Source organism: Natator depressus, chromosome 3, assembly GCF_965152275.1.
Source record: "Natator depressus isolate rNatDep1 chromosome 3, rNatDep2.hap1, whole genome shotgun sequence".
Taxonomy (NCBI): Eukaryota; Metazoa; Chordata; order Testudines; family Cheloniidae; genus Natator; species Natator depressus.
This window is the reverse complement of record NC_134236.1, coordinates 121,703,850-121,731,766: the sequence shown is the minus strand read 5'-3', so window position 1 is coordinate 121,731,766 and position 27,917 is coordinate 121,703,850. Positions and strand designations below refer to the sequence as shown.

General features: G+C 44.2%; 1 protein-coding gene across 4 annotated transcripts in view; it reads right to left on the bottom strand.

Moving 5' to 3' along the window:
* The window catches only part of MAP3K4 (mitogen-activated protein kinase kinase kinase 4), a 144,452-nt gene that overhangs the window by 45,981 nt on the left and 70,554 nt on the right, over positions 1-27,917 (bottom strand). For all 4 annotated transcript variants that reach the window (XM_074948723.1, XM_074948726.1, XM_074948725.1 and 1 more), the window contains exons 7-13: positions 27,610-27,726; positions 27,135-27,234; positions 26,946-27,029; positions 24,093-24,359; positions 11,046-11,195; positions 9,632-9,793; positions 8,338-8,471 (exon numbers count right to left, since the gene is read on the bottom strand). In XM_074948723.1, coding sequence (XP_074804824.1) covers positions 8,338-8,471; positions 9,632-9,793; positions 11,046-11,195; positions 24,093-24,359; positions 26,946-27,029; positions 27,135-27,234; positions 27,610-27,726 — 1,014 coding nt within the window. The remainder of the gene's footprint in view (positions 1-8,337; positions 8,472-9,631; positions 9,794-11,045; positions 11,196-24,092; positions 24,360-26,945; positions 27,030-27,134; positions 27,235-27,609; positions 27,727-27,917) is intronic.

Sequence of the window (27,917 nt, the reverse complement as noted above, 5' to 3'; positions counted from 1 at the left end):
TTGGGCCCCACACTACGAGAAGGATGTGGAAAAATTGGAAAGAGTCCAGCGGAGGGCAACAAAAATGATTAGGGGACTGGAACATATGAGTTATGAGGAGAGGCTGAGGGCACTGGGGATGTTTAGTCTGCGGAAGAGAAGAATGAGGGGGGATTTGATAGCTGCTTTCAACTACCTGAAAGGGGGTTCCAAAGAGGATGGATCTAGACTGTTCTCAGTGGTAGCAGATGACAGAACAAGGAGTAATGGTCTCAAGTTGCAGTGGGGGAGATTTAGGTTGGATATTAGGAAAAACTTTTTCACTAGGAGGGTGGTGAAACACTGGCATGCATTACCTAGGGAGGTGGTGGAATCTCCTTCCTTAGAAGTTTTTAAGGTCAGGCTTGACAAAGCCCTGGCTGGGATGATTGAATTGGGGATCAGTCCTGCTTTGAGCAGGGGGCTGGACTAGATGACCTCCTGAGGTCTCTTCCAACCCTGATATTCTATGATAGTCTATGATTCTAGATGTGATAGCTGATGGATTCCTTCATCAAGCAGTTGCTGAACCGACTAGAGGGGATGCCATTTTAGATTTGGTTTTGGTGAGTAGTGAGGACCTCATAGAAGAAATGGTTGTAGGGGACAATCTTGGTTCAAATGATCATGAGCTAATTCAGTTCAAACTGAACAGAAGGATTAACAAAAATAAATCTGCAACTAGGGTTTTTTATTGCAAAAGGGCTGACTTTCAAAAATTAAGGAAATTAGTTAGGGAAGTGGATTGGACTGAAGAATTTATGGATCTAAAGGCAGAGGAGGCCTGGGATTACTTTAAATCAAAGCTGCAGAAGCTATCGGAAGCCTGCATCCCAAGAAAGGGGAAAAAAATTCATAGGCAGGAGTTGTAGACCAAGCTGGATGAGCAAGCATCTCAGAGAGGTGATTAAGAAAAAGCAGAAAGCATACAGGGAGTGGAAGATGGGAGGGATCAGCAACGAAAGTTACCTTATTGAGGTCAGAACATGTAGGGATAAAGTGAGACAGGCTAAAAGTCAAGTAGAGTTGGACCTTGCAAAGGGAATTAAAACCAATAGTAAAAGGTTCCATAGCCATATAAATAAGAAGAAAACAAAGAAAGAAGTGGGACTGCTAAACACTGAGGATGGAGTGGAGGTCAAGGATAATCTAGGCATGGCCCCAATATCTAAACAAATACTTTGCCTCAGTCTTTAATAAGGCTAAAGAAGATCTTAGGGATAATGGTAGCATGACAAATGGGAATGAGGATATGGAGGTACATATTACCATATCTGAGGTAGAAGCGAAACTCGAACAGCTTAATGGGACTAAATCGGGAGGCCCAGATAATCTTCATCCAAGAATATTAAAGGAATTGGCACATGCAATTGCAAGCCCATTAGCAAGAATTTTTAATGAATCTGTAAACTCAGGGGTTGTACCGTATGATTGGAGAATTGCTAACATAGTTCTTATTTTTAAGAAAGGGAAAAAAAAGTGACCCGGGTAACTACAGGCCTGTTAGTTTGACATCTGTAGTATGCAAGGTCTTGGAAAAAATTTTGAAGGAGAAAGTAGTTAAGGACATTGAGGTCAATGGTAAATGGGACAAAATACAACATGGTTTTACAAAAGGTAGATCGTGCCAAACCAACCTGATCTCCTTCTTTGAGAAAGTAACAGATATTTTAGACAAAGGAAACGCAGTGGATCTAATTTACCTAGATTTCAGTAAGGCATTTGATACCATGCCACATGGGGAATTGTTAGTTAAATTGGAAAAGATGGGGATCAATCTGAAAATTGAAAGGTGGATAAGGAATTGGTTAACAGGGAGTCTGCAGCGGGTCCTACTGAAAGGTGAACTGTCAGGCTGGAGGGAGGTTACCAGTGGAGTTCCTCAGGGATCAGTTTTGGGACCGATCTTATTTAATCTTTTTATTACTGACCTCGGCACAAAAAGTGGGAGTGTGCTAATAAAGTTTGTGGATGATACAAAGCTGGAAGGTATTGCCAATTTAGAGAAGGACCGGGAAATCATACAGGAAGATTTGGATGATCTTGTAAACTGGAGTAATAGTAATAGGATGAAATTTAATAGTGAGAAGTGTAAGGTTATGCATTTAGGGATTAATAACAAGAATTTTAGTTATAAGCTGGGGACGCATCAATTAGAAGTAACGGAGGAGGAGAAGGACCTTGGAGTATTGGTTGATCATAGGATGACTATGAGCTGCCAATGTGATGTGGCCGGGAAAAAAGCAAATGTGGTCTTGGGATGCATCAAGCGAGGTATTTCCAGTAGAGATAAGGAGATTTTAGTACCGTTATACAAGGCACTGGTGAGACCTCACCTGGAATACTGTGTGCAGTTCTGGTCTCTCATGTTTAAGAAGGATGAATTCAAACTGGAACAGGTACAGAGAAGGGCTACTGGGATGATCCAAGGAATGGAAAACCTGTCTTATGTAAGGAGACTCAAGGAGCTTGGCTTGTTTAGCCTAACTAAAAGAAGGTTGAGGGGAGATATGATTGCTCTCTATAAATATATCAGAGGGATAAATACCGGAGAGGGAGAGGAATTATTTAAGCTCAGTACCAATGTGGACACAAGAACAAATGGATATAAACTGGTCATTGGGAAGTTTATACTTGAAATTAGATGAAGATTTCTAACCATCAGAGGAGTGAACTTTTGGAATAGCCTTCCAAGGGAAGCAGCGGGGGCAAAAGACCTATCTGGCTTTAAGATTAAACTCGATAAGTTTATGGAGGAGATGGTATGATGGGATAACATGATTTTGGTAATTAATTGATCTTTAAATATTCATGGTAAATAGGCCCAATGGCCTGTGATAGGATGTTAGATGGGGTGGGATCTGAGTTACTACAGAAAATTCTTTCCTGGGTATCTGGCTGGTGAATCTTGCCCATATGCTCAGGGTTTAGCTGATTGCCATATTTGTGGTCGGGAAGGAATTTTCCTCCAGGGCAGATTGGAAGAGGCCCTGGAGGTTTTTCGCCTTCCTCTGTAGCATGGGGCACGGGTCACTTGCTGGAGGATTCTCTGCTCCTTGAAGTCTTTAAACCACGAGGACTTCAATAGCTCAGACATAGGTGACAGGTTTCAGAGTAGCAGCCGTGTTAGTCTGTATTCACAAAAAGAAAAGGAGTACTTGTGGCACCTTAGAGACTCACAAATTTATTTGAGCATAAGCTCAATGCTTCATGAGCTACAGCTCACTTCATCGGATGTATTCAGTGGAAAATACAGTGGGGAGCTTTTATATACACAGAGAACATGAAACAATGGGTGTTCCCATACACACTGTAACGAGAGTGATCACTTAAGGTGAACTATTACCAGCAGGAGAGCAGAGGGGAAAAACCTTTTATAGTGATAATCAAGGTGGGCCATTTCCAGCAGTTGACAAGAATGTCTGAGGAACAGTGGGGGGTGAGGGGAAATAAACATGGGAAAATAATTTTACTTTTGTAATGACCCATCACTCCCAGTCTCTATTCAAGCCTAAGTTAATTGTATCCAGTTTGCAAATTAATTCCAATTCAGCAGTCTCTTGTTGGAGTCTGTTTTTGAAGTTTTTTTGTTGAAAAATTGCCACTTTTAGGTCTGTAATCGAGTGACCAAAGAGACTGAAGTGTTCTCCAACTGGTTTTTGAATGTTATAATTCTTGACGTCTGATTTGTGTCCATTTATTCTTTTATGTAGAGACTGTCCAGTTTGGCCAATGTACATGGCAGAGGGGCATTGCTGGCACATGATGGCATATATCACATTGGAAGATGTGCAGGTGAACGAGCCTCTGATAGTGTGGCTGATGTGATTAGGCCCTATGATGGTGTCCCCTGAATAGATATGTGGACACAGTTGGCAACGGGCTTTGTTGCAAGGATAGGTTCCTGGGTTAGTGGTTCTGTTGTGTGGTTGCTGGTGAGTATTTGCTTCAGGTTGGGGGGCTGTCTGTAAGCAAGGACTGGCCTGTCTCCCAAGATCTGTGAGAGTGATGGGTTGTCCTTCAGGATAGGTTGTAGATCCCTGATGATGCGTTGGAGAGGTTTTAGTTGGAGGCTGAAGGTGATGGCTAGTGGTGTTCTGTTATTTTCTTTGTTGGGCCTATCCTGTAGTAGGTGACTTCTGGGTACTCTTCTGTCTCTGTCAATCTGTTTCTTCACTTCAGCAGATGGATATTGTAGTTGTAAGAATGCTTGATAGAGATCTTGTAGGTGTTTATAGAGACTGGGAGTGGATAGGTCATTACACAAAGTAAAACTATTTCCCCATGTTTATCTCCCCCCACCCCCGTTCCTCAGACGTTCTTGTCAACTGCTGGTTATCACTACAAAAGGTTTTCCCTCCCCCCACTCTCCTGCTGGTAATAACTCACCTTAAGTGATCACTCTCGTTACAGTGTGTATGGTAACACCTATTGTTTCATGTTCTCTATGTATATAAATACATATATACAAATATAAATCTCCCCACTGTATTTTCCACTGAATGCATCCAATGAAGTGAGCTGTAGCTCATGAAAGCTTATGCTCAAATAAATTTGTTAGTCTCTAAGGTGCCACAAGTACTCCTTTTCTTTAGGCATAGGTGAGAGGTTTTTCACAGGAGTGGGTGGGTGAGATTTTGTGGCCTGCGCTGTGCAGGAGGTCGGACTAGATGATCATAATGGTCCCTTCTGACCTTAGTAGCTATGAATATGTTTTCAAGTGCCCAGCCCAGAACATAAGATCTTGGCAACTACTTTAATAAGGAGTCACTAAGAACTCCTTTCTGGGCAAAATTAAAGACATGGTACTAGCAAGTAGACTTAAGCAGAATCTGACCAGTATTAATATTATATACTTATTCCAACTGGGTTTCAGCTCAGATTGAAGCACTAAGAAGTGCAGTTGTCACTTGTGGATGGTCTCTTTCTAGCTGTAAACTGCATGAGACATTCATTCTGAAGTGACTGAATCCTATAGAGGTTTTTTACAACAACCATCACAAAATACTTCTGTACCACCTATGGAAGCCAAGTGAGGGTGCAGATATGCTAGGTCGGCTTTGCCAATTCTCCTGATCAATCTGAGAGTAGGGTGATGGGTAGCTTGTCTTCCTCATCAAGAGCTCTGAGATGTGGTGTTCTACATGGTTCAATCTTGTCACCCCTCTTACTGAACGTTTTGTAAGAACTATGGGGAGACTGAGACACATCATGGGCAATGCTGCCAACAATATGCTGATAACACCCAGCCCTAAATCTTTCACATTCAGAGCAGACAATTCTGCTGCTCAACAATCCAAATATCTGCATAAAACTGGAATATGGATGAAAGAAAACTGACTTAAGCTAAATCTGGGAAGGAGGTGAAGTTAGCAGGAAGAAAAAGCACTTTGAGTAGCTACAGGAAAAAATGGTTACTTAACTGTTCTGTAACTGTTATTCTTTGAGATGTGTTGCACAGGTACATTTCATTTCATGTGTGCGCCTGTCCAGTGCACCAGAGTCAGATACTTCCCTTAGCGGTATCTGTTGGGGCAGCACATGCAAACTCTTCTGCCTCATACTGCTACACAATGGTATAAAGGACAGGGTTGTCCCCGACCCCCTCAGTTCCTTCTTACTGGACAGATATGTGTAACGCATTTCAAACAACAACAATTACAGAACAGGTAAGTAACCATTTTTTTTCCTTCTTCGAGTCATTGCACATGTCCATGCCACTTCAGGTGACTCACAAGTAGTTCAATCTGGAGACGGGTTTTAGAGTCTACCTGAACAGTGACTGACAGACTACTCGGAAATCCAGGATGAGATTCTCTGGGGCAAGACTGCAAGGCCTTTCATCCTCTCTGCAACAGTCTCAAACAGCTGGGAGGACAATCTAAATGACCTAGTTCTGTCCAAGTAAAACACTAACACCCTTCTAACTTCCAAGGTATGGAGTCTCTCTTAATCCTTAGGAGAATGAGGCTTAGAAAACTTGGTAAGTATACTGCTTGATTGAGGTGGAATTCTGATACTAAAGTCAAAACTTTTGGATGCAGACATAATTTTGCTTTGTTCTTATAGAAGATTGTGTAGGGAGGGTCAGCTACGAACGCTCGTAATTCTGCTACTCTTTGTGCCAAAAATGCAAATTTCATATATAGCTGGAGTAATGAGCAGGTAAGCCATCGGTTCAACGGGTGGACCCATCAACCTTCGTAGCATGAGATTCAAGTCCCAGGGAGGGATAGGAACTGCAATCTGGGCATATAATCTGTCCATACCTGGCCTGAGAGACCATTCATGAGCTTTGCTGAAAGATCTGGTCAGGCAATCTGCCAAACTGTTGTGAACCCTAAGAAGATGGGGTCCTTTGAGGTGAATTACATTGATGATACAAAACTCCCAACGCTGTAATGCTTCATGACAGAGACTGTCTGACCTGGCCCCTCCCTGTCTGTTCATGTAGAACATTGTTGCAGTGTTGTTCATGAGGACAGAGTTTTCCTTTGATGCTAGGCAGAAAAGTCCAAAAGGCCAGATGATTATCCCTCAACTCTTGCATGTTTATGTGAAGAGCTAAATACTGTTGTGACTCCAACAAAGACTGAAAATATATCAGTACCGGATGACTTGTTTCCTGTACTGCTGGAGCACCCAGTACCAAGAGGCATAGCAGATCTCATGCCACAGCATAAGCCTTCAGTGTTGTCATTACCACGAGGTTCCCCCCCGAGGCTGTGGCATTGAAGGGGTGATACAACAGTAGGGGTCAGTCTCAACACCACTGGTGATGGAGCCAACAACCCTGGACAAGATGAAGTTGGTAGTGGGACCTGTCAATCATCGGAGGACACTCTACCTCACCGTCCAGCTTGCTTGCTGGCAGACGGTACCAGAGACCTCGATTTTGTGGAGGAACCAGACATACTTTTGAGGCACGGTTTTTATGCTCCTTCCTGGGCATCAGGAACAGTTCTGAGACTATGCTAGGTCTGGAGGAGCACTTCTGATGGAAGAAGTGCTCAGTACCTATCCTAAGGGGGAAGGTTCAGATGGTAGATGCAAGATGGACTCCATGAAAAGGTTACGCAGTCTCACCTCCCTATCCTTTCTAGTCCAGGACTTGAAGTCCCTGCAGATCTGACAACAGTCCCTGATGTGATCCTCCCTGAGGCACTTTAGACTCCTGGAATGAGGGTCACTCACCAGCATAGACTTATTGCAGCTGGTGTAAGCCTTGAAGTCTAGAGATTGAGGCATGCCCTGGTACTCGGAGTTAGTACAGAACATTTGGGAATCAACACACTATTAAAATTAAGTAAAATAACAAATGAAATTTACTCTAAATCTCTAGCTAACTATAGATGAGTACACTAATTATATACAAGAGAACAAATTCCCTGATGGGGAAAACACTTGCAAAGCAAGTCAACACACTCAGACTACCAACATGGGCAGTAAAAAGGAACTGAGAGGGCTCAAGGGTGATACAAAGGGCAGAGGGTGGTATAAAGAGAAATACATCACACAGCAGTACAAGGCCACAAAGGGCGCACACATGCCACTAAGGGAAAATCTCCGACTTTGGGCATGCACACACCTGAAGCGGAAAGGACATGTGAAATTACTCCAAGAACAATGACCACACCCTCATACAAAGACACCTGTCATCCGATGCTCAAAACAGTACATAGTCCCAAGGTCTTAGCAGATTTCTCGTTGTTCCTGAATATCAAACAATGGCAAAATGCTTTCTATCATTGTCATCTAGTCAGAAGACTGCCCAACCTTTCCTGTTAGAAGAAGATCTAGTCACTTGTGAGCCACGTTTTTGTCACCTTCAGGCTGGATTAATACAAAGAACTCTTACTGAAGGAAAAAGTCATCAGATGCTGCACACGTAGTAATTCACCACGCAACATCACCACCCTTTTAAATAGGACACCCCAACGAATGCATGCTGCACTAATGCTCTGCCATCTTTACTGATTCCTGACCAAATAGTAATTTTTCATCAAGGTGTCAGCCCTTAATTTGAAAGCTTTGAATGGTTTGGGCCCTACTTATCTCAGATATCTCTTCTCTCTCTCTTCCATGACAGCTAACACTCAGGGCAAGGAGTCTGGAAAGAAAAACTCATTAAGTAGTTTGGGTAGTGCTTTGCTATGTACTTTTACTATGGAAAATCTCATGGAAATAAAAGGAATGGAAGCACCAATAATTTATATGGGAAGTAGCTATTATTCATTAATCAATGCAGAAATATCCCGCATTATACTTAAGAAAAGAGCAACACATCATATTATGATAAGGTGCCCAGTTAGCCATTACCTGGGTCTCGTGCCTCGACCGCTCTCGCATTTTGTTAGCACATAATTCATCCATTTTCTGGCAAAGTTGATATACTTATCTCCAATTTTCTGCCTGAATTCTCCAGACATCAGGCGAACAACTTCTTTATGGTACTACAATATATTAAAAATTATCCTTCAAGTATTAAAATTAAAATAAATCCATTATATATAATATCTACTGAAATATTTGCTAGCTAATACAACATTACAAGGAAGCACGAATACATCTCACTCTCATATAATTAATTCTATCCATACCATTTGCATGATTATTTATTTAACAATATCTTCAAGGGAAAGCCCCAAATACAAGACATTTAGTGCAAAAGAACCAAGACAAAAAGGTAGCATTTCAGCCATATAGCATGCTATGTGTGAGCATGCACTACTTTTAAACAATGTGCATACCAAGAAAGAATTATATTGTCTTGACGGGAACAATACGCAGCTCTGCTATCATATAGAGTAAGTCTCAAACTAGCATTGAGTAATATTCATACCTTAGAGGCAAATTTAATTTAAGTACTACATAGAAAGAATAAAGTCTTTGGATATGTAGATATGTGCACTAAAAGATTCAGTAGGAACATGGGCTGTTTTAGAAGACCGTTCTTACAAGGATTCTGTACATAGTGAAGTGTGTACTGTCTCAAAGGTGTACTGAAAAAGGGTTTGAAGGAATCAAACAAGTGAAGATGTATCAGAAGTGGCCTGAAGCTGACATTTCCTGGTTGGCACACTAAGACAGGCATTGATGAGCTGCATCAACTGACATGAAGGGTTTAAAGAGAACCTTAGAATAAGGGCTCAACATTAAACAATTAAAATATTTTGTATTTACACAGTAGCTTGTATGGGCTTAGGAAGAAAAAATGAGGCAGAGAAAGATTAAGTGACACAGCTCACATCAAAATATTTCTGATCTCCTGTAAAAATTTGTCAGCGGGCAAAGCCTGAAAAGACTAAACTTAAAATTCAGACGGCCAACTAGGAATGCCTTGCCAAAGTAAAAGTTTCAAGGAGTTTAAGAGTTTGGCAGATTCAACAGAACTGCTCTCTCTCTCTTATGTAGTCTAAAGTTTTAATTTTCACACTATGAAAAGATTTGCACAGCTCCACACAATACTCTTATAAGAATTAACAGAATTCACTCAAAAGCATAATTCACTAATTTTTGGAAGTGAAAGAGTGGAATTTTATCAGTTTACCCCCCAAAATATGTTAAAAACATTCTTTTACCACAAAAAATGCATTCCCTTTTGCTCACTTACCTCAAACCCAAAATTGTAACTCTGAATCATGGCTTCTCGGTAGTATTGCTGCAAAGTGACAGATTCAGACTCATCAACCTCAGCATCAAATTCAGACGTGAACATGCGATCAACTCTATCAATGGCGCAGCTTATCTTATTGCATAGTTGTAATGCATCGCTCTGAAGAACAAAAAGAAGTCAGCTTCAGTTGAAGAGACACACTGAATTATTATTATTATTTATAGAACAGTAGTACCAAAGTCCCAAAGTAGTTGGGGTCCCGCTATGCTAAGCACTGTAAGGACACACAGTCAAAGAGTGGATAAAACAAATGCCTGAGTGAAGATGAAGTCACAGGAATAAGAGGATGATTGTATAAGAGAGTACACCCATAGATCTTTTAAGACAATCATGAATTACAATTACGTGACTTAGCAGGTGATGCGCTTTATTCATATAAATCAACAATTCTTAACTTATGCAGATCTATACAAACCAAACAGTTGCTTAAAATACTGTTTGTTGGCTACAGTACTATTTTATCAAATTCTGACCAAAATCTATAGTTTTGAGGGAAATAAATAAATACATGACTAGTTAATAAATGCCCACATTCTCAGACACTACATTTCACAGTAACAGCTGGCTGAGTTAGAAAAAGAGCACTACCGTTACTATCTATATAGAACATAACCCAGAGTCAAATTCTATCCGTGGGTGCGTGGGCACGGGTGCCACTGACTTCAGTGGGACATCTGGGGACAGCCATGACTCCTTCAATTAGTAAATCCTTGTTTCCGTGGGTCCTGTGGTTTTGTAGGCCTACCCACTTTCATGTCACATAAAAGCATTTTAATGTTTGCTGTCCACAGTTTTGAAAATTCTCATTTTTCCATCATCTATAAAGTTATAACTTTATAGATGATGGAAAAATGAGGAGAATTTTCAAAACTGTGGACAGCAAACATTAAAATGCTTTTATGTGACAATACATTAGATATAATAAATGAAGTTTGGTTTTTCTGACATTTTGAACACAGGAAGTTTTCAAGAACTAACAAATGTACTTCATTTCAACTCTGTGATCCCTTTCTATGAAACTTTTTGTTTTGCCATGGTTCATGTGTCTACTGTACTACAGACTGGCTTCCTATTTTTTGTGAGTAGATTCTCTGACTTGTACATGCACATGATATTGCTCAAAAGTTGCATTCACAGTGATTTGTGTGAGCGCAACGGATACTGAACAGAAAACATGGCCTACAACGACTTGTACAAAGTACAAATGCAGAGTATTGGTTTATTATCATCACTAGAATCAAATCACGTCAACAGCTTTTGAACCATTTGTGTTTTAATTTATATAATGAATGAAATGCAAATGATAAAACAATAAACAATCCTCATGGAAATAAATTAGAAGGCTGCTTACCTTTAGCTGCTGCAATGCTTTGGCAATGACTGGCTGGCTGGATGTCTGTTCATGATGCAAAGATACAAGCCCTTCAATAGACTGTTGGAAAGCTTTTCTCTGACTCACAAGATGGGCAGATTGCATGACTACAAAGAGGAGGTTGTCAACCTAGGAATACAAGATTAAACATACTGCCAAAGATGATACTGTCAAGTTCTTACAGATACAATAGGCTCTGGTAGCCATTTTTATGAAAAAACTGTCTCATAATGGCAATTTTACTGTTCCCAAATGTTTTCTGGAACCCCCAAATATTATAAATCTTATTCTTTGATACTATAAGGATACTACATTTATACAAAGAGAACGAGCACCTTAGAGACTAACAAATGTATTTGGGCATAAGCTTTCATGGGCGAAAACCCACTTATACAAAGAGGAGCTCTTTGGCAATTGTGCTTTGACTAGTAGTATGTGTCCTCAATCGTTTTTATAAGCGTAAGATACAAAAATTAAGATGGGTACGGCTTTAACACCACATGACTGGGTTGCAAGGGAGACATAAAAGGTTTCATTTCCTGAAGGAAAGCTAAGATTTCAGAAGTTTGGGAAAAACTGTGCCAAGGAATCAACCAGTTACACTTGGAAAAGTTAGCCTGTTAGCAAAATAACTACACTGTCACCCAAAATAGGTGATAAATGCCAGGAATAAGCAGACTTCATCCATGCTACAGAAGAGGCTTTAGCAACATGAACAAACATTTCCTAAGCAGGAAAAGAGACAGTTACCTTTTCGTAACTGCTGTTCAAGATGTGTTGCTCACGTCCATTCCGTTGTAGGTGTATGTGCTCACCACATGCACCAGTGCCAGAGGTTTTTCCCTCAGTGGTATCGGTAGGGGACTGGCTCTGGCACCCTCTGGAGTGGTGCGTGTATGCACCAGTACAAGGGGCGCCGCGGGCTCCCCCTACCCTCAGTTCCTTCCTGCCAGAAACTCCAACAGTGGGGAAGGAAGGTGGGTCATGGAATGGACATGAGCAATACATCTTGAAGAACACCAGTTACGAAAAGTAACAGTCTTTTCTTTTTCGACTGCTTGCTCATGTCCATTCCATATTAGGTGATTCCCAAGCAGTGCCACCAGAGGTGGGTAGAAGTTTATGGACATGTCGATTGCAACACAGCTCTGCCGAAGCCATCATCATCTCTGGCCTGCTGAGTGATGGAATAATGCATTGTGAACATGTGTACTGAAGACCACGTCACGGCCCTGCAGATGTCCTGGATAGGGTCACACGCCAGGAAGGCAGATGAAGACACCTGAGCCCTAGTGGAGAGAGCCTTCACTATCGGTGGAGGCACAGCTTGTGCCAAGTTGCAACAAGTACAGATGTAGGTGGTGATCCTCGAAATCATCTGAGAGGACACCGGAAGGCCCTTCATCCTGTCAGCTGCCATGATAAAGAGCTGGGCCAACACGCGGAAGGGATTGGTGCATTCCAGTTAGAACGCCAGGGCACTCCAGACATCCAGAGTGTGTAGCCATCTCTCCTCATTGGTCAAGTGAGGCTTTGGACAGAACGCCGGGAGAAAGATATCTTAGTCAACATGGAAATGAGACACCATCTTCAGCAGGAAAGCCAGATGGGGCCTCAGCTGGACCCTGTCTTTGTAGAATACCGTGTACAGTGGCTCTGAAGTAAGGGCTTTGATCTCAGATACACGCCTCGCTGAGCTAATCGCTACATGGAATGCAACCTTCCCCGATAGACGGGAAAGGGAACAAGACGCTATGGGCTCAAAGGGGGAACCCCTGAGCTGGAGAGGACGAGGTTGAGGTCCCATTCAGGGACCGGGTCCTGGATCGGCGGAAAGAGCCATTCAAGGCCCTTCAGGAAATGGATCGACATCTCATGCGAGAATTCCGATTTACCTGGACACAATGATGGAAGGCCGACATGGCTGCCAGGTGCACTTTGATCAAAGAGAAGGCAAGGCCCTGGTGCTTTAATTGAAGCAGGTAATTCAGGATGGATTGCAAAGACGACTGGGTTGGGGAGATGATGTGCTCCGTCGCTCAGCAGCAGAAACACTTCCACTTTGCCAGGTAAGTCACTCTGGTGGAGGGCTTTCTGCTTTCCAAGAGAACCTTGCTGTACCTGACTAGAGCAGGCCTGGTCCTCCAGATTCAACATCTAAGCCATGAGGTGGAGAGAGGTAAGGTTTGGGTGCAGGAGCCGATCATGATCCTGCAAGAGTAGGTCTGGGCGGCTAGGCAGTAGCCACAGAGCTGCCCCAGCCACTTCCATTGATCAGAACAAATGCCGGCGAGGCCACGCTGGGGCAACCATAATGACTCGCACCTTGTCGCTCTTGATTTTTGAGAGGGCTTTGCTGATAAGCGGAATTGGCAGGAACGCGTATATCAGGTCTCCCAACCATGACAGGACAAGAGCATTGGAAAGGGAACGCCTCTGCCGAGGCCTTGGAGAGAGCAGAACTGATGACACTTTCTGTTCTGTCTGGTGGCGAACAGGTCAACTCGGGAAAGGTGTGGAAGGAAGACGCCACAGGCTAGTCGGATGGCCATAAGCTCCTTGACGTTTATATGTAATGTGAGCTCCTCTCAAGACCATGTCCCTTGAGTCCACAGCATACCGAGATGTGCGCCGATATCAGGGAGACCGTGGGTCATGGACTCTCGAACAGCACTCCTTCCAACACCAACTTCAGGTTGGTCCACCACTGCAGAGTTAATTACCCTTGCAGGACCACGACAACCTTGTCCAGGTGATGCCTGGCTGGGGAGTAGACTACCCTTAGTCACATTTGAAGGGGGTGCAGCCTGAGTCTCGAATGGCGGACAACATATGTGCAATGCTGCCACGTGACCCAACAGTCTGAGAAAGACCCAGGCTGTGATGAGCAGATGTGCGCGGACGCTGGCAATTAGATGCGAGATTGTTCTGAACTTGGCCTCTGGTAGAAATGCTCTGGCTCGGGTAGAGTCGAGTACCGCCCCGATAAACTCTATCTGTTGGACTGGGATTAAAATTGATTTTTGTTCATTTATCAGCAGGCCCAGAGTTTGACAAGTGGCTTGCAGCACATTGATGCTGCTCTGGACCTGGACCCTGGAGCAGCCCTTGATGAGCCAGTCGTCCAGGCACGGGTAAACCTGGATACCCTGATGCCTGAGGTAGGCCGTAACCAGCAACATGCACTTTGTAAACACTCTGGCGCTGTTGCTAGGCCAAGAGGGATCACTGCATATTAGTAGCGGGCGGTCCCAACTATGAACCGTAGGAACCATATGTGACTATGGAATATCTGTATGTAAAAGTAAGCGGCTTTCAAATCGAGGGCAGAGTACCAGTCTCCCAGATCCAGGGAAGGAATGATGGAGGCCAGGGAGACCATGCGAAACTTCAACTTCTTGAGGTACTTGTTGAGATTCCGCAGGTCGAGGATAGGTTGTAGACCCCCTTTGGCCTTAAAAAATAGCGAAAGTTAAACCCCTTGCCCCTTAAATGCAATAGGACTTCCTCCACAGCTGCCACTTGCAGAAGGCCCTGCACCTCCTGAGCGAGCAGATGCCTCTGAAAAGGGTCCCTGAAGAGGGACAGAAGGGGGGGGGGCTAGAGGAGGGGATAGAAATAAACTGGAGAGTATATCCCCCTGCTACTGTGCTGAGGACCCACTGGTCTGATGTTATAGAAGCACAGGCAGGGAGGAAGGGAGACAGGTGGCTGGAAAATAACAAGGGAGCAGGATCCGGGACACAGGCTGGAAGGTCACGCTCGAGTGCACCCTCAAAATGCCTGCTTACCACCCAGCTGGTCATAGGTGGAGCTCGATTGAGCAGAGGATGCTGGCTGGTGGCCTTGCTGGTGCTTACAGCCCTTGCCCTTCTTATAGAAGGGCTCCCAAACCTATGGGTCTGTTGCAGCTTCAACTTCCTTGACGGCCCCATCGTGTACAGGTTCAGGGTGCACAAGGTAGCCCTCGAGTTTATAGGCCATGCAATTTCTTGTCTCTTTGCTCAGAAAACAGTGCCAGATCATCAAATGGGAGGTCCTGGATGGACTGTTGAACCTCCATCGAAAGGCCCAATGACTGCTACCAGGGCGCCTGCCTCATCGAAATGACCGAGGCCATAGTTCAGGCCACAGAGTCTGTCGCATCTGAGGCCACTTGGAGAGCTGCCCTGGCCACCGCCCTGCCCTCATTGAGGATAGCCAGGAATTCCTTCCTAGGTTCCTCTGGCAGCAAGTCTGAGAATTTGGCCATTGACTGCCAGATGTTAAAATCATAATGGCCAAGCAAGGCCTGATGGTTAGCCACTTTCCGCTGGAGGCTGGATGTAGAATAAATTTTTCTACCAAAGCGATGGAGCCTCTTTGCCTCCTTGTTCCTAGGCGTCGATCCCGGTTGGCCCTGTCTGTTGTGCTCATTGGCTGCCAACAACCAGTGAGCTTGGGGCAGGGTGGGTATAAAGATACTCATACCCCTTAGCGGGGACGTAGTATTTTCGCTCTGACCGCTTGGAGATGGGAGGCAGTGAGGAAGGTGTCTGCCACAGGGCCTTAGTGATTTTCACCACTCCCTCGTGCACTGGCAATGTCACCCTGGCGGTGGCTGCCACTCTCAGTACATCAAACAGGGAGTTCGAGGGGTCTGCCAGCTCCTCCGCTTCCAGCCCCAGGTTTGAGGGGACCCTCTTCAGGAGCTCCTGATGAGCCTTGGCATCGTCCTGGGGAACTGGGTGAGAGGGCCCTGCTATCCTTCATCAGGCAAAGAAGACGAGGAAGCAGGTACAGGCAGGTCTCCCAATTGCGCCGTTTCTGCCACGGGAGCCTCAGCAGAAGCCGGCTGAAGCTGGGGAACCTGCTCTGACTCCGCATCCAAATCAGGGGCAGGTGGGTGACTGTCGCTGACCATTTGTCAGATGCCCCCGAGGCTGACCTATGCCCCTGCAATGGTTGGGGAAATTCCCAAGGGTTCCAAAATTGCCAGGGGGCAGGCCACTGGCCCTGGGGCCATGTTGCCACTGGTGACCCAGCAGGAAATGCCAGCACCTTGATGGGTGCCCTGGCCCACAGGCAAGATTTCCTCCTCGCTGTCAGAGCCCGAGGAGGGGGATACATGCCTGAGGGACCAGGATGGCGCCAAGGCCACCTGTCTACCCCGATCCTGTCAGCTCTGGCCCCAGACCTCCGCTGAGGTTCTGTAGGAGGGTGATGGCTCTCGGTGCGGCAGTGGCGTTTGGCGGATCGGTGACGGTACCCCTGTTATTGACGCCGTACACTTAGCGAGCGGTGCTGCTCCACAGAGCAGGAATGTGAGTAAATTGATGTGTTGGAGACTGTCAACGCGCTCGCGTTGCAGCGGTACGGTGATCTGGCTCCAGTGTCTTGACCCTCCAGAGCAGTATAGTGAGCTGGGAAAGTGGCTTGGTTGCTTCTGGCACTGGGTTGCTGGGGATTGGTGCTGCACCTCTGTGCCAGCCCACTGGCGACCGCTGCCTCGAGCCCAAGGAACACTGCCCGGAGTCCGGGGACCGACTCCAGGAACTCTGGCTGGCAAACCAACCTTCATCCAGATGGCTCTGCTCAGGTGAGCGCTGGCAGGGCACCCCCAGCAGCAAGGATCGGTGCTGCACTAATGGGGACCGTTGGAAGGGTCTCAAGGCAGGTTTATCCCTAGAGCAGGGTATCTCCGTGACTGGCATGGGCTGCACCGGCAGGGACAAAATGTCCTTTGTGGCCTGAAATGTCTCCGGTGTGGAAGGCACTGCCAGGTGCCGAGTGCCTCTGCTGCTCCCCGGGGTAGCAGGCAGGTCTTGGATTGGGCTCAACCACTCAGCGGGAGTCAGAGCCCGACCTCTGTCTGGAGGGGAAGAGCAGCCCCTCACAGGTCTTTGCTCTCCTCCGGCCCTCTCCTTCCCTTTACGGGACATAGAAGAACGTCCCCTCCCAACCTTTCTTTGCTTTTTAGCCGGTACCAGGATGGGGATCAGCACCAGTCTGAGGCCGGTACCAGCGGCGCGCTCCACACTGAGGCCGCAGTGCTAGGAGCAGAGTCCGATTTGGTCGGCTCTGAGGCTGGCGTAAGGGCTGACTCCACAATGATCTCTTAGAGACTAATGTCCCGCTGGTTTCTGGTCCACGGTCTGAAGCTCTTGTCACTAACATAGGTCTCCCCTAAGCACTTCAAACATCTTCTATGGGGATCACTGACTGCCATGGGTTTCTTGCAACAGTCACAAGGTTCGAAGACCGGGAACCAGGGCATGCCCCATCCTTAGGCTAAGTCCTATTCGGGACTAACAAACTAATACTAAGGCCTGGTCTACACTACGAGTTTATGTCGGATTTAGCAGCATTAAATCCAAATTAACCCTGCATCCGTCCACACAACGAAGCCATTTTTTTTTTTTTTTTGACATAAAGGGCTCTTAAAACCAATTTCTGTACTCCTCCCCAATGAGGGGATTAGTGCTGAAATCGACGTCGCCGTTTCGAATTAGGGTTAGTGTGAACAAAATTCGAAGGTATTGGCCTCTGGGAGCTATCCCACAGTGCACCATTGTGACCGCTCTGGACAGCACTCTGAACTCGGATGCACTGGCCAGGTGTACAGGAAAAGCCCCGGGAACTTTTGAATCTCATTTCCTGTTTGGCCAGGCGAGCTCATCAGCACAGGTGACCATGCAGTCCCAGAATTGAAAAAGAGCTCCAGCATGGACCGAACGGGATGTACTGGATCTGATCGCCGTGCGGGGAGAGGAATCCGTGCTATCAGAACTACGTTCCAAAAGACGAAATGCCAAAACATTTCAAAAAATCTCAGAGGCCATGAGGGACAGAGGCTACATCAGGGACGCAACACAGTGCCACGTGAAACTTAAGGAGCTCAGACAAACGTACCAGAAAACCAAAGCATCAAACGGATGCTCCAGGACAGAGCCCCAGACATGCTGCTTCTACGCTGAGCTGCATACAATTCTAGGGGGGGGCTGCCACCACTACCCCACCTTTGTCCATGGACTCCAAGGATGGGATACTCTCCGTCATGGCTGAGGATTTTGCAGATGGGGAAGATGAGGACGACGACAAGGTTGGGGAGAGCACACAGCACACCGTTTTCCCCAACAGCGAGGATCTATTTATCACCCTGACTGAAATACCCTCCCAACCCAATGAAGCCGGAGAAGGGACCTCTGGTGAGTGTACCTTTTTAAATATAATACATGTTATAAAAGCAAGCGTTTTTTAATGATTAAGTAGCCCTGAGGACTTGGGATGCATTCGTGGCCAGTACTGCATAGGGGAAATAGTACAAATAGGGGAATTTGATTAAGGGGACATTCAGAGGTGCCCGTTCCTACTGGGCTGTTTGCCTGTGGCTGAAAAGAAATTCTCCCTGCAGTTAGCCACACGGGCGGGGGGGAGGGCATTGGCGCTGAGCTGTTCACGTTTGGCTAGCAGGGATCTTCCCTGATACCAGCCACGCGGTGGGGGGAGGGGAAAAGCGACCATCCCAGAGAATTGGATGGGGGGAGGGGGTTAGTTTCTGCTGCTGCACGTTAACAGGAAAACTGCAGCAGTAAATGGCCATCTCAACGGGCTTTGCTTGATATGGGAAAGGAGGGGGCTGCTGCTATGACGGTTGCAGAACCTGAAAGACTATGGCTTACCATGGCCACCTGCAAGCCGAATTCTGTTGCCCGGCCCTGTGTGTGTGATCTCTAACACCAAAGCCACAGGCACTCAATATAAGATGCAAAATGCGACCTTGTACCAAAATCTCATGTGCTATGTAATGTGAATAGTGTTGTTCACCGTGAAAGAGTATAGTCATTGTTCTGTAAAATGTATCTTTTTAAATATTTCACTCCCTTTTTTTCCTCCAGCAGCTGCAAATGTTTCAAGCCTCCCTCCTCCATCCCAGAGGCTCTCTCTGATAAGGTGGCGAAAAAAACGCATGCGCGATGACATGTTCTCTGAGCTCATGCAGTCATCCGGCACTGACAGAGCTGTGTGGAGGGACACAATAGCAGAGTACAGGACGGTGGCCAATGAACGTGAGGAGAGGTGGTGGCAGGAAGATCAGAGGAGGCATGAGGAAACGCTGGGGATACTGTGGGATCAAACGGACATGCTCCGGCGTCTGGTGGAGGTTCATGAACGGCAGCAGGATCACAGACTGCCGCTGCAGCCCCTGTTTAACCGCCCTCTCTCCTCCCCAAGTTCCATAGCCTCCCCACCCAGATGTCCAAGAACATGGGGTGGGAGGCTCTGGGCACCCAACCACTCCACCCTAGTGGACAGCCCAAGCAACAGAAAGCTGGCATTCAACAAGATTTAAAGTGGCCTTTTCCTTCCCACCTGGGCTACCTTGTGAGTTATCTCCCTATTTTTATAATCAATTAATAAAGAATACATGTTTTTTTAAACGATAGTGACTTTATTTCCTTTGCAAGCAAGCTGTGATCGAAGGCAGGAGGGTGGGTGGCTTACAGGGAATTAGAGTCAACCAAGAGGGCGGGTTTTCATCAAGGAGAAACAAACAGAAGTGTCACACAGTACCCTGGCCAGTCATGAAACTGGTTTTCAAAGCTTCTCTGATGCGCACCGCTTCCTGCTGTGCTCTTCTAACCACCTGGTGTCTGGCTGTGCGTATTCAGCGGCCAGGTGATTTGCATCAACCTCCCACCCCGCCATAAACATCTCTCCCTTACTCTCACAAAGATTGTGGAGCACACAACAAGCAGCAATAAACAAGCAATGGGAATATTGGTTTCGCTGAGGTCTGAACGAGTCAGTAAACTGCGCCAACGACCCTTTAAACTCCAAATGCACATTCTACCACCATTCTGCACTTGCTCAGCCTATAGTTGAAAAGCTCCTGACTACTGCCCAGGGTGCCTGTGTACGGCTTCATGAGCCATGGCATTAAGAGGTAGGCTGGGTCCCCAAGGATAACTATTGGCATTTCAACATCCCCAATGGTTATTTTCTGGTCTGGGAAGTAAATCCCTTCCTGCAGCCGTTTAAACAAACCAGAGTTCCTGAAGACGCGAGCATCATGAACCTTTCCCGGCCATCCCACGTTGATGTTGGTGAAACGTCCCTTGTGATCCACCAGTGCTTGCAGCACCATTGAAAAGTACCCCTTGCAGTTTATGTACTGGCTGCCCTGGTGGTCCGGTCCCAAGAGAGGGATATGCGTTCTGTCTATAGCCCCGCCACAGTTAGGGAATCCCATTGCAGCAAAGCCATCTAGTATGACCTGCACATTTCCCAGAGTCACTACCTTTGATAGCAGCAGCTCAGTATTTGCGTTGGCTACTTGCATCACAGCAACCCCCACAGTAGATTTGCCCACTCCAAATTGATTCCCGACTGACCGGTAGCTGTCTGGCGTTGCAAGCTTCCACAGGGCTATTGCCACTCGCTTGTGAACTGTGAGGGCTGCTTTCATCTTGGTATTCTTGCGCTTCAGGGCAGGGGAAAGCAAGTCACAAAGTTCCATGAAAGTGCCCTTATGCATGCGAAAGTTTCGGAGCCACTGGGAATCATCCCAAACCTGCCACACTATGTGGTCCCACCACTCAGTGCTTGTTTCCTGGGCCTAGAATCGGTGTTGCATGGCATGAGCCTGCCCCATTAACACCATGATCTCCAAACTGCGGGGGAACGCGGTTTTAGAGAAAAGCGTGTTCAGGGCCTCATCACCGCGCTGCTGTTGCCTCCTCGCCTGGTTTTTCAGGTGCTGTTTCTGCAGACACTGCACGATAATCCGCGAGGTGTTTACAATTGTCATAACTGCTGGGGTGAGCTGAACGGGCTCCATGCTTGCTGTGCTATGGCGTCTGCTCCTGCTTGGGCAATCCAGGGAAAAGGGAGCGAAATGATCGTTTACTGTTGCTCTGGCGGAGGGAGGGGCGACTGACAACATGGCTTACAGGGTTGGCTTACAGGGAATTAAAATCAACAAAGGGGGTGGCTTTGCGAGAAACAAAATGGCCCCCTCAAGGATAGAACTCAAAACTGCGTTTAGCAGGCCGTTGATTTCACGGAGGGAAAATGAGTACAAAACAAATCTGGGCTATTTCTTGTTTTGATCTTCATCTATCTTTATACATCTTGCTGGCAGCAGACTGTGCAGTACGACCACTAGCCATCGTCATCACCTGAGTGCTCAGCAGAAGACGGTGCAGTATGACTGCTGGCCATCGTCTTCTGCTGGCTGCAGATTAAAAAACAGTGCACTGCCGGTAGGACTGAATCGCCATGAGATGAAACTTAAAAGGGAAATGAACTGGCTGAGTCACTCCCATGTTTGCCCAGGCGCCCCTGACCTCATTGAGGTCAGTTAAAAGAGCACCCTGGACTACGTCAACGACAGCTACCAGTCACACTGCACTGTCTGCTGCCAAAAAGCAATAAACTGTTGCTGCGTAGCAATGCAGTACCACGTCTGCCAGCACCCAGGAGACATACAGTGACAGTGAGCTGAGCGGGCTCCATGCTTGCCGTGGTATGGCGTCTGCACAGGTAACTGAAGAAAAAAAGGTGCAAAACCGGTGTCTGCCCTTGCTTTCACGGAGGGAGGGATGGAAGGCGGGCCTGACAATATGTACCCAGAACCACCCGCGACAATGTTTTAGCCCCATCAGGCACTGGGATTTCTACCCAGAATTCAAATGGGCGGCGGAGACTGCAGGAACTGTGGGATAGCTACGCATAGTGCAACGCTCCGGAAGTCTACGGTTGCCTCGGTACTGTGGACACACTCCGCCGACTACATGCACTTAGAGCATTTGTGTGGGGACATACACACAATCGACAGTATAAAAACGCTTTCTACAAAACCGACTTCTATAAATTCGACCTAATTTCGTAGTGTAGACAAGGCCTAAGTCTACACTAAGGGAACTATAAAACTAACAAATTTCTAACAACTATAAACAGAAAGTTCACAACTAGGCACAGTTGAGAGGAGTAAGCTTGCCAAGGCAAGAAGACGTTCCAGTACCGTCACTGGCGGTAAGAAAGAACTGAGGGTGGGTGGGAGCCAGCAGCTCTCCTTATACTGGTGCATATTCGTGCCACTCCAGAGGGCTCCAGAGCCGGTCCCCTATGGATACCACTGAGGGAAAAACTTCCAGCACCGGCACACACACCTACAATGGAATGGACATGAGCAAGCACTCAAACTATGTTATACTTATGAATTCCTAAAATATGCATATATCCTTTAGGAACCAACGTTCAGCGTTTCAGCAAAACCTACAAAGATAAATAAGATGACAGATGGTCCCAGAGCAAAGCCAAGGTCATGATTCACACTCTGAGCTGTTAATGACAAACTGCAAGAACCCAGTTGTGATAATGTATTAATTACAGCAGATCAAGTCCAAATTCAGCTACATGGTAGTACTCCAGAGTCATGACTGTCATTCATAATGTACTTCAATATAGAACAAAAACTGAATGTTAGATTCTAATTGAAGGGACACTGTCAATTATTTTTAGGATTAAACTTTTTATATTAAAAAGAATTTTACAAAGCTTAAGATTTAAAGACATGTTTTCAGAAATATTGCTTTTAATTTTCAATGAAAATTTATAATTTTTAAACATTTCCCTGCAGTTTAGAATATAGAAAGTGTGGAAGATTTAGTAGGTCTTCATATATTACTTTAATTTTTTACTTCCTTACTTTTTAAACATAGCCTTTCAAAAAAAAAAAACAATAATGCTTTTTACATATATATATAAATATATATATATAAAAATAAAAATAAAAGACGGTGGATATAATTTCCAAACCAAATTCTGTGTCTTGTGATTTTCTTGAAGAAATAAATACTAACTTTAAAAAAGCCTGATGTTTTCCAATATCTGTAAAAAAAAAAAATTAACAAGGACGTCATCGGAGACTAGATTAGCTATCATTAGTGTATACTTATCACTGAGCAGTCTGTAGTATTAACAAACAAGAAGCAATGTCTGTATATTACAAACAGCCGTATACATGGAAGAGGTATTCTAACACTTAACTAGTAGGTCAGCCCAGGAAGTCTGAAGGCAAGCCAAAGCTGGTTTAGGAGCTAAAAAAGCCAGGGCATAAGAGAGCTGAATCAGGGTAGGGATGTGAGGAAGCGTAGAGAACACCGGAAGGAAAAATCTTATTTGGCTCTGGTGGTAGGGGTTGTGGGCAGAAGGGAAGGGGAGTCCTGGCTGCATATAGTGAAGCAGAGGGAATGGTGGAAGGAACCCCCGGCTGGCTCAGGGTATGAATGGGAAGATTTCTTCCTGCAGAGCTTAGGAATTCCTATATTTAGGTACTCACAAGTTTCTTATCACTTTTGTATCTGTGCACCTCACAAACATGAATGAATGCCATTGCACATCAACCCAGTGAGATAGTGAACTATTAGTTCAGTTTCTACACATGGGGAACTGAGACACAGAGATTAAAGCCAAGATTTCAAAAACAGGTGCCTAAAGTTACAACCTAAATAAGTGGCCTGAATTTCAAAAATGCTGAGCATCCAGTAGCACCAACTCAAGTCTAATTTGAGGCACCCATTTTTTTAATTAATATTTTGGAATAAGTGATTTGCCCAGCATCAGAAGCAATTTGTTTCATGACATAATGCACCCAAAAGAAACACCAATGGCCTATCAGTTCACAAGATATGATGGTTTTTTGGCTAAAACAAAACACTATCAGTCTAACTATACATCTGATCTTGAGCAGCTCTGTTGTGGATAATTTATTAATTATTTTGATTTAATGGGGAAGGAACTGTTTTTGTAAATAAGAATGTTGCTTTCAAAAATAGTCTCGTTCAATTCCTAAAGTAACATATATTTAGAGATAAAATATCAAAGCAAGAACATTTTAAGTTATTGTCCTGGATAACTATTACATTTCCAATACACCTTAGCCACAGAAGGCAGAATGTCTCATTTAACGTCTGTGGTCATTATTCTGGAAGCACTTCACCTCCAAGGAAAAGTAGACTACATAAAATGGAAAACACGTACCTGCATACTACTTAAGGTATCAACAGTTTCCACCTGAGGCACTATTTTGACTGGCTGTCCTTCCCATGTGCTCCAGCTGTCATCTAATTCATGGTCTTTATCACTGTGCTTGGTCATCAGTAAGTAGGCCTCATATGCAACCTCCTCTGAATCTTTAGAACAGTCCTTTCCTGCAGCTGCGTTTAGTAGCTGTAAAATCACAGATTTCTCCGCTGCAAGATTATCTGGGACAAATACATGTAAGTTTTCAAGTCCAGGGATTTGCACCTGCAGAAAGAATAAAATGACATTCAGTGAGCAAAACTGCACACTACTCAGCTTTTCAGTTGTTGCACACACAGCAGAGTCCGCTTAAAATGGTCATTTCAGCTCTAGACATATTCTCCATTTTAAGCATAGAAAATATCATTAAACTGGTAATATCTCTAGAAGTGCAGCCACTCTAGCAATATACTCACTTTTAATCACATCACACCACCTGTGCTGAGGACTTATGTGCTAAAAATCAAAGTAACACACTGTAAGTATGGTGATGCCACAGCAACTTACAATACAAAGTTGCTCCCACACACATCTTCAAATGATTATTTTATATGTATCATTTAAAAAGATGTCCCTTCCCAATATTAAAATCATTATAAGGAACAAAGAAACAAGTCAAAGCTACCATGACATTAAATATTAGTTCCCTTCTGCTTAAACAATGGAACATTAAAAAAAAAAAAAAAATCGGGGAAAAAGTTCACTCTAATTCTGGAACTATTCATATAACTTTCCTCGACAGCCCATGACAGAAACACATACTGTCTTGGCATAAAAGGACTGATCAAAACAATGGCTTGTCTCTTTAGTTATTGCTGACACTCAAATTTACAGAGGTTAATTTGTTTTGTATTATTGTGATAGAGTCCAAGGACAGATTTCCATTTTAAGTAAAGTATTATTTAAGGAATATTACATATGGTAAATAAATTTCTTATTCAAAAAAATGGTGCCACAACTCTTTTTACGAAGTTAGGAATTCGTGTTGTCAGAAGTTACACATAATGGATCTCACACATTAAGGCAATTTGTAGAGAGAAAAGAGCAAAATCTCTAAGGATGATGCTATTCAAGTGCCCAATGAAACTTAATTCTCTCTTCTCTTGTTCACTGTAAAACGGATCTTCACGGATAACTACATTTCTGACTACACTATTCAAAAAAATAAGACTGCTGCCTCCCTTCCTGGCCTCATCTTAACAACTGCTTAATGGCAGAAAGCAACAAAAATTAGCTATCATGTATAACCCATTTTTAAAGTTACATCATTAAGCCATTTACATAATTTTTTTTCACAACACCAGAATTTGTCCATTTTCTTTTCCCTCTTTATCATGATCCCTTCAGTGGTTTTTGAACCTCATAAACGAGGTCTCAAAATCCATTTACTTTTGCCTGTTAATGCCTTCTCCTGCCCCCTAGGCCTAACATGTCAGTCAGCATTTTTCTAGCTGCAGAGAAGACAAAACTCTATTCAGAGTCTGTCAGGACCCATCTACACTAGTTTCCCTGTGCAAGAAAACAGTTTCTATAAACAGCTTTTACAAACACAGCTGCATTGGCTGGAATGTGGCAAAACATTAAAAAAAATTCAAGATTACTAAGGGTTCGTTAACTTTACTAGTTTTTCAGTTTTCAAAGCTAAGCCCACACTCTCCACCACATCTGCAATCACACAAATCATTTTAAACAACTATGTTTACACCAATTTCCTGGCACAGAGGATAACAGTGCAGTAGGTATACTCAATATGTCAATGCCTCTCTGTCGGGAGGAGGGGACACTGCAAATGTCATTTAGGGAATTTTTAATCCCCTAAACCCAACTCTTTAGGCTAAATATGACCTCTGCAAGAAGGCTAAATTCAAATACTGCACTCAACATTTTTAAAATTACATTTCTTAATTTTACAATTTAAACCAGTTTGATTAGAGGCTGGAAAAGAACTTAAAACTACAAGGTTGTTATTGATACTTTAGAAATAAAAAAAACATTTTGTGAAACTAATTTGCATCTGATCTGACTAGGCTGCCAACATTAAAAGTCAAATGCATTTTCAGAAGGCCAAGATGATAAATCCCAAAATTCATTTTTGAAAAAGAAGGTTAAAAGATCTCATTACAGAATAGATGCAATAAAAAACCATTTCAAACTAACGATTTTATTCTCCCCTCAAAATGTATATACAACTCTGATTAACATTAACTAGACTTATGCTCACACATAGGATAACAGACTACTGTCAAGGAAGAAATTTTATATTATACGTTTTACACAGCAAAGACAAAAGGACACAGTAGGAAACTCTATTACCATAGTATCCGAGTAACTCACAATCTTTAGCGTATTTATCCTCGCAAATAGGTGAGGTAGAGAAGTGAAGTGTTATTAATCACATTTTACAGATGGGGAACTGAAACACAGAGAGACTAAGTGATTCGCCCAATATCACACAGGAAATCTGTGTCGGAGCAGCCAAGTGAACCTAGGTCTCCCAAGACCTAGGCTAGCACGCTTGCCACTGTAGGATTCTTCCTCCAAGTACAAGATATACCAGGAATACAGACTGGAGATTTGACCCAATCTTGTAGATTATTTGAAAGCTGTTGCAGCTAACACAAATGCTGGTGGTTTTAGAAAACCTGCACTTTCAAAATAGAAGAAATTAACTTGATTGCCGCAGCTCAATTCTAAGAAGTTGATACTACAAATTCAGCAAGAAATAGATGCACTTAAGTCACATACAGCTTTGTTTTGGATACCTTGTTTAGCATTAACCATATAAGTGTGAAGTCTCTAAATGGATTTTACCTTCACATACTGTTTTGTTTTCAGGACATTCAGGAACTCTTGCACAGGGGACGACAATGTGAATTCTGCTGCTATTTCAAGGTCCTAATGACAGTTATAAAAAGAAACTCTTTACTGAACTGAAGTTTTTTAAGCAGAGAAATAAAAATGAACATTAGTAAGTTAGATCAAACACCACAGTTACTTTACCTTCCTCAGCATCTTAGCAAAGCCAAGAGCTTTGGAGGCCCTCTCTCTAGCTTCATGAAAGAGCTCTTTCAGTGCCCGACTGGTCTCTATAACAGACCTCCTGTAATGTTGATTAGAATGACGTTACTACATTTTAAATACACAATAGTATGAACAGCCTGAAAAAATACAAGATAAATGTGCAAACATTTCAGCAAACTGAAATGAACTTACATCGCTCAGACACATATGTCACAGGAATATAAAAACAACACAGAGAACAGTATATAAAATATAGCCCTTAGCTATAACCAAGGTTATTAGCTTTCACATACACAAAACAAAGATGAATTACTAACTACAGACTGAAAATCCCTGAGATGGTTTGGGCAGTTTGTTTTCATGTGCTTCAAAAAGTTTCAACACTGCAGCTTGTCCATGACAGGACTAAAGGAGCATCAGAATAAGAGAGACTAGATATTGAAGGCTGGAATACCTGATTTCATCTGATGCAGTACTGTCATCAGCACTGGCCCAAAATTCATCACAGCTGTCTTGCAGACCAGAGTCTAGAAATTTTCCCGTAGATTTCAGCAGCATTCCTGCAATATCACTGAAACAAAAAGAAAATGGGGAGAAATGTCACTTTCATTCATGCACTACCACTCCTTTTATTTCCTCTTTATTGCATCCCACATCAGAGAGCCATGCTGCCCCGTCTCAGCATCTTGTGGGGTCTGCCCTTCTTCTCAAGAAAGGGTGAAAGCCCAGTAAGGCAAGCAAGGCCAAACAGTCTTGCCACAG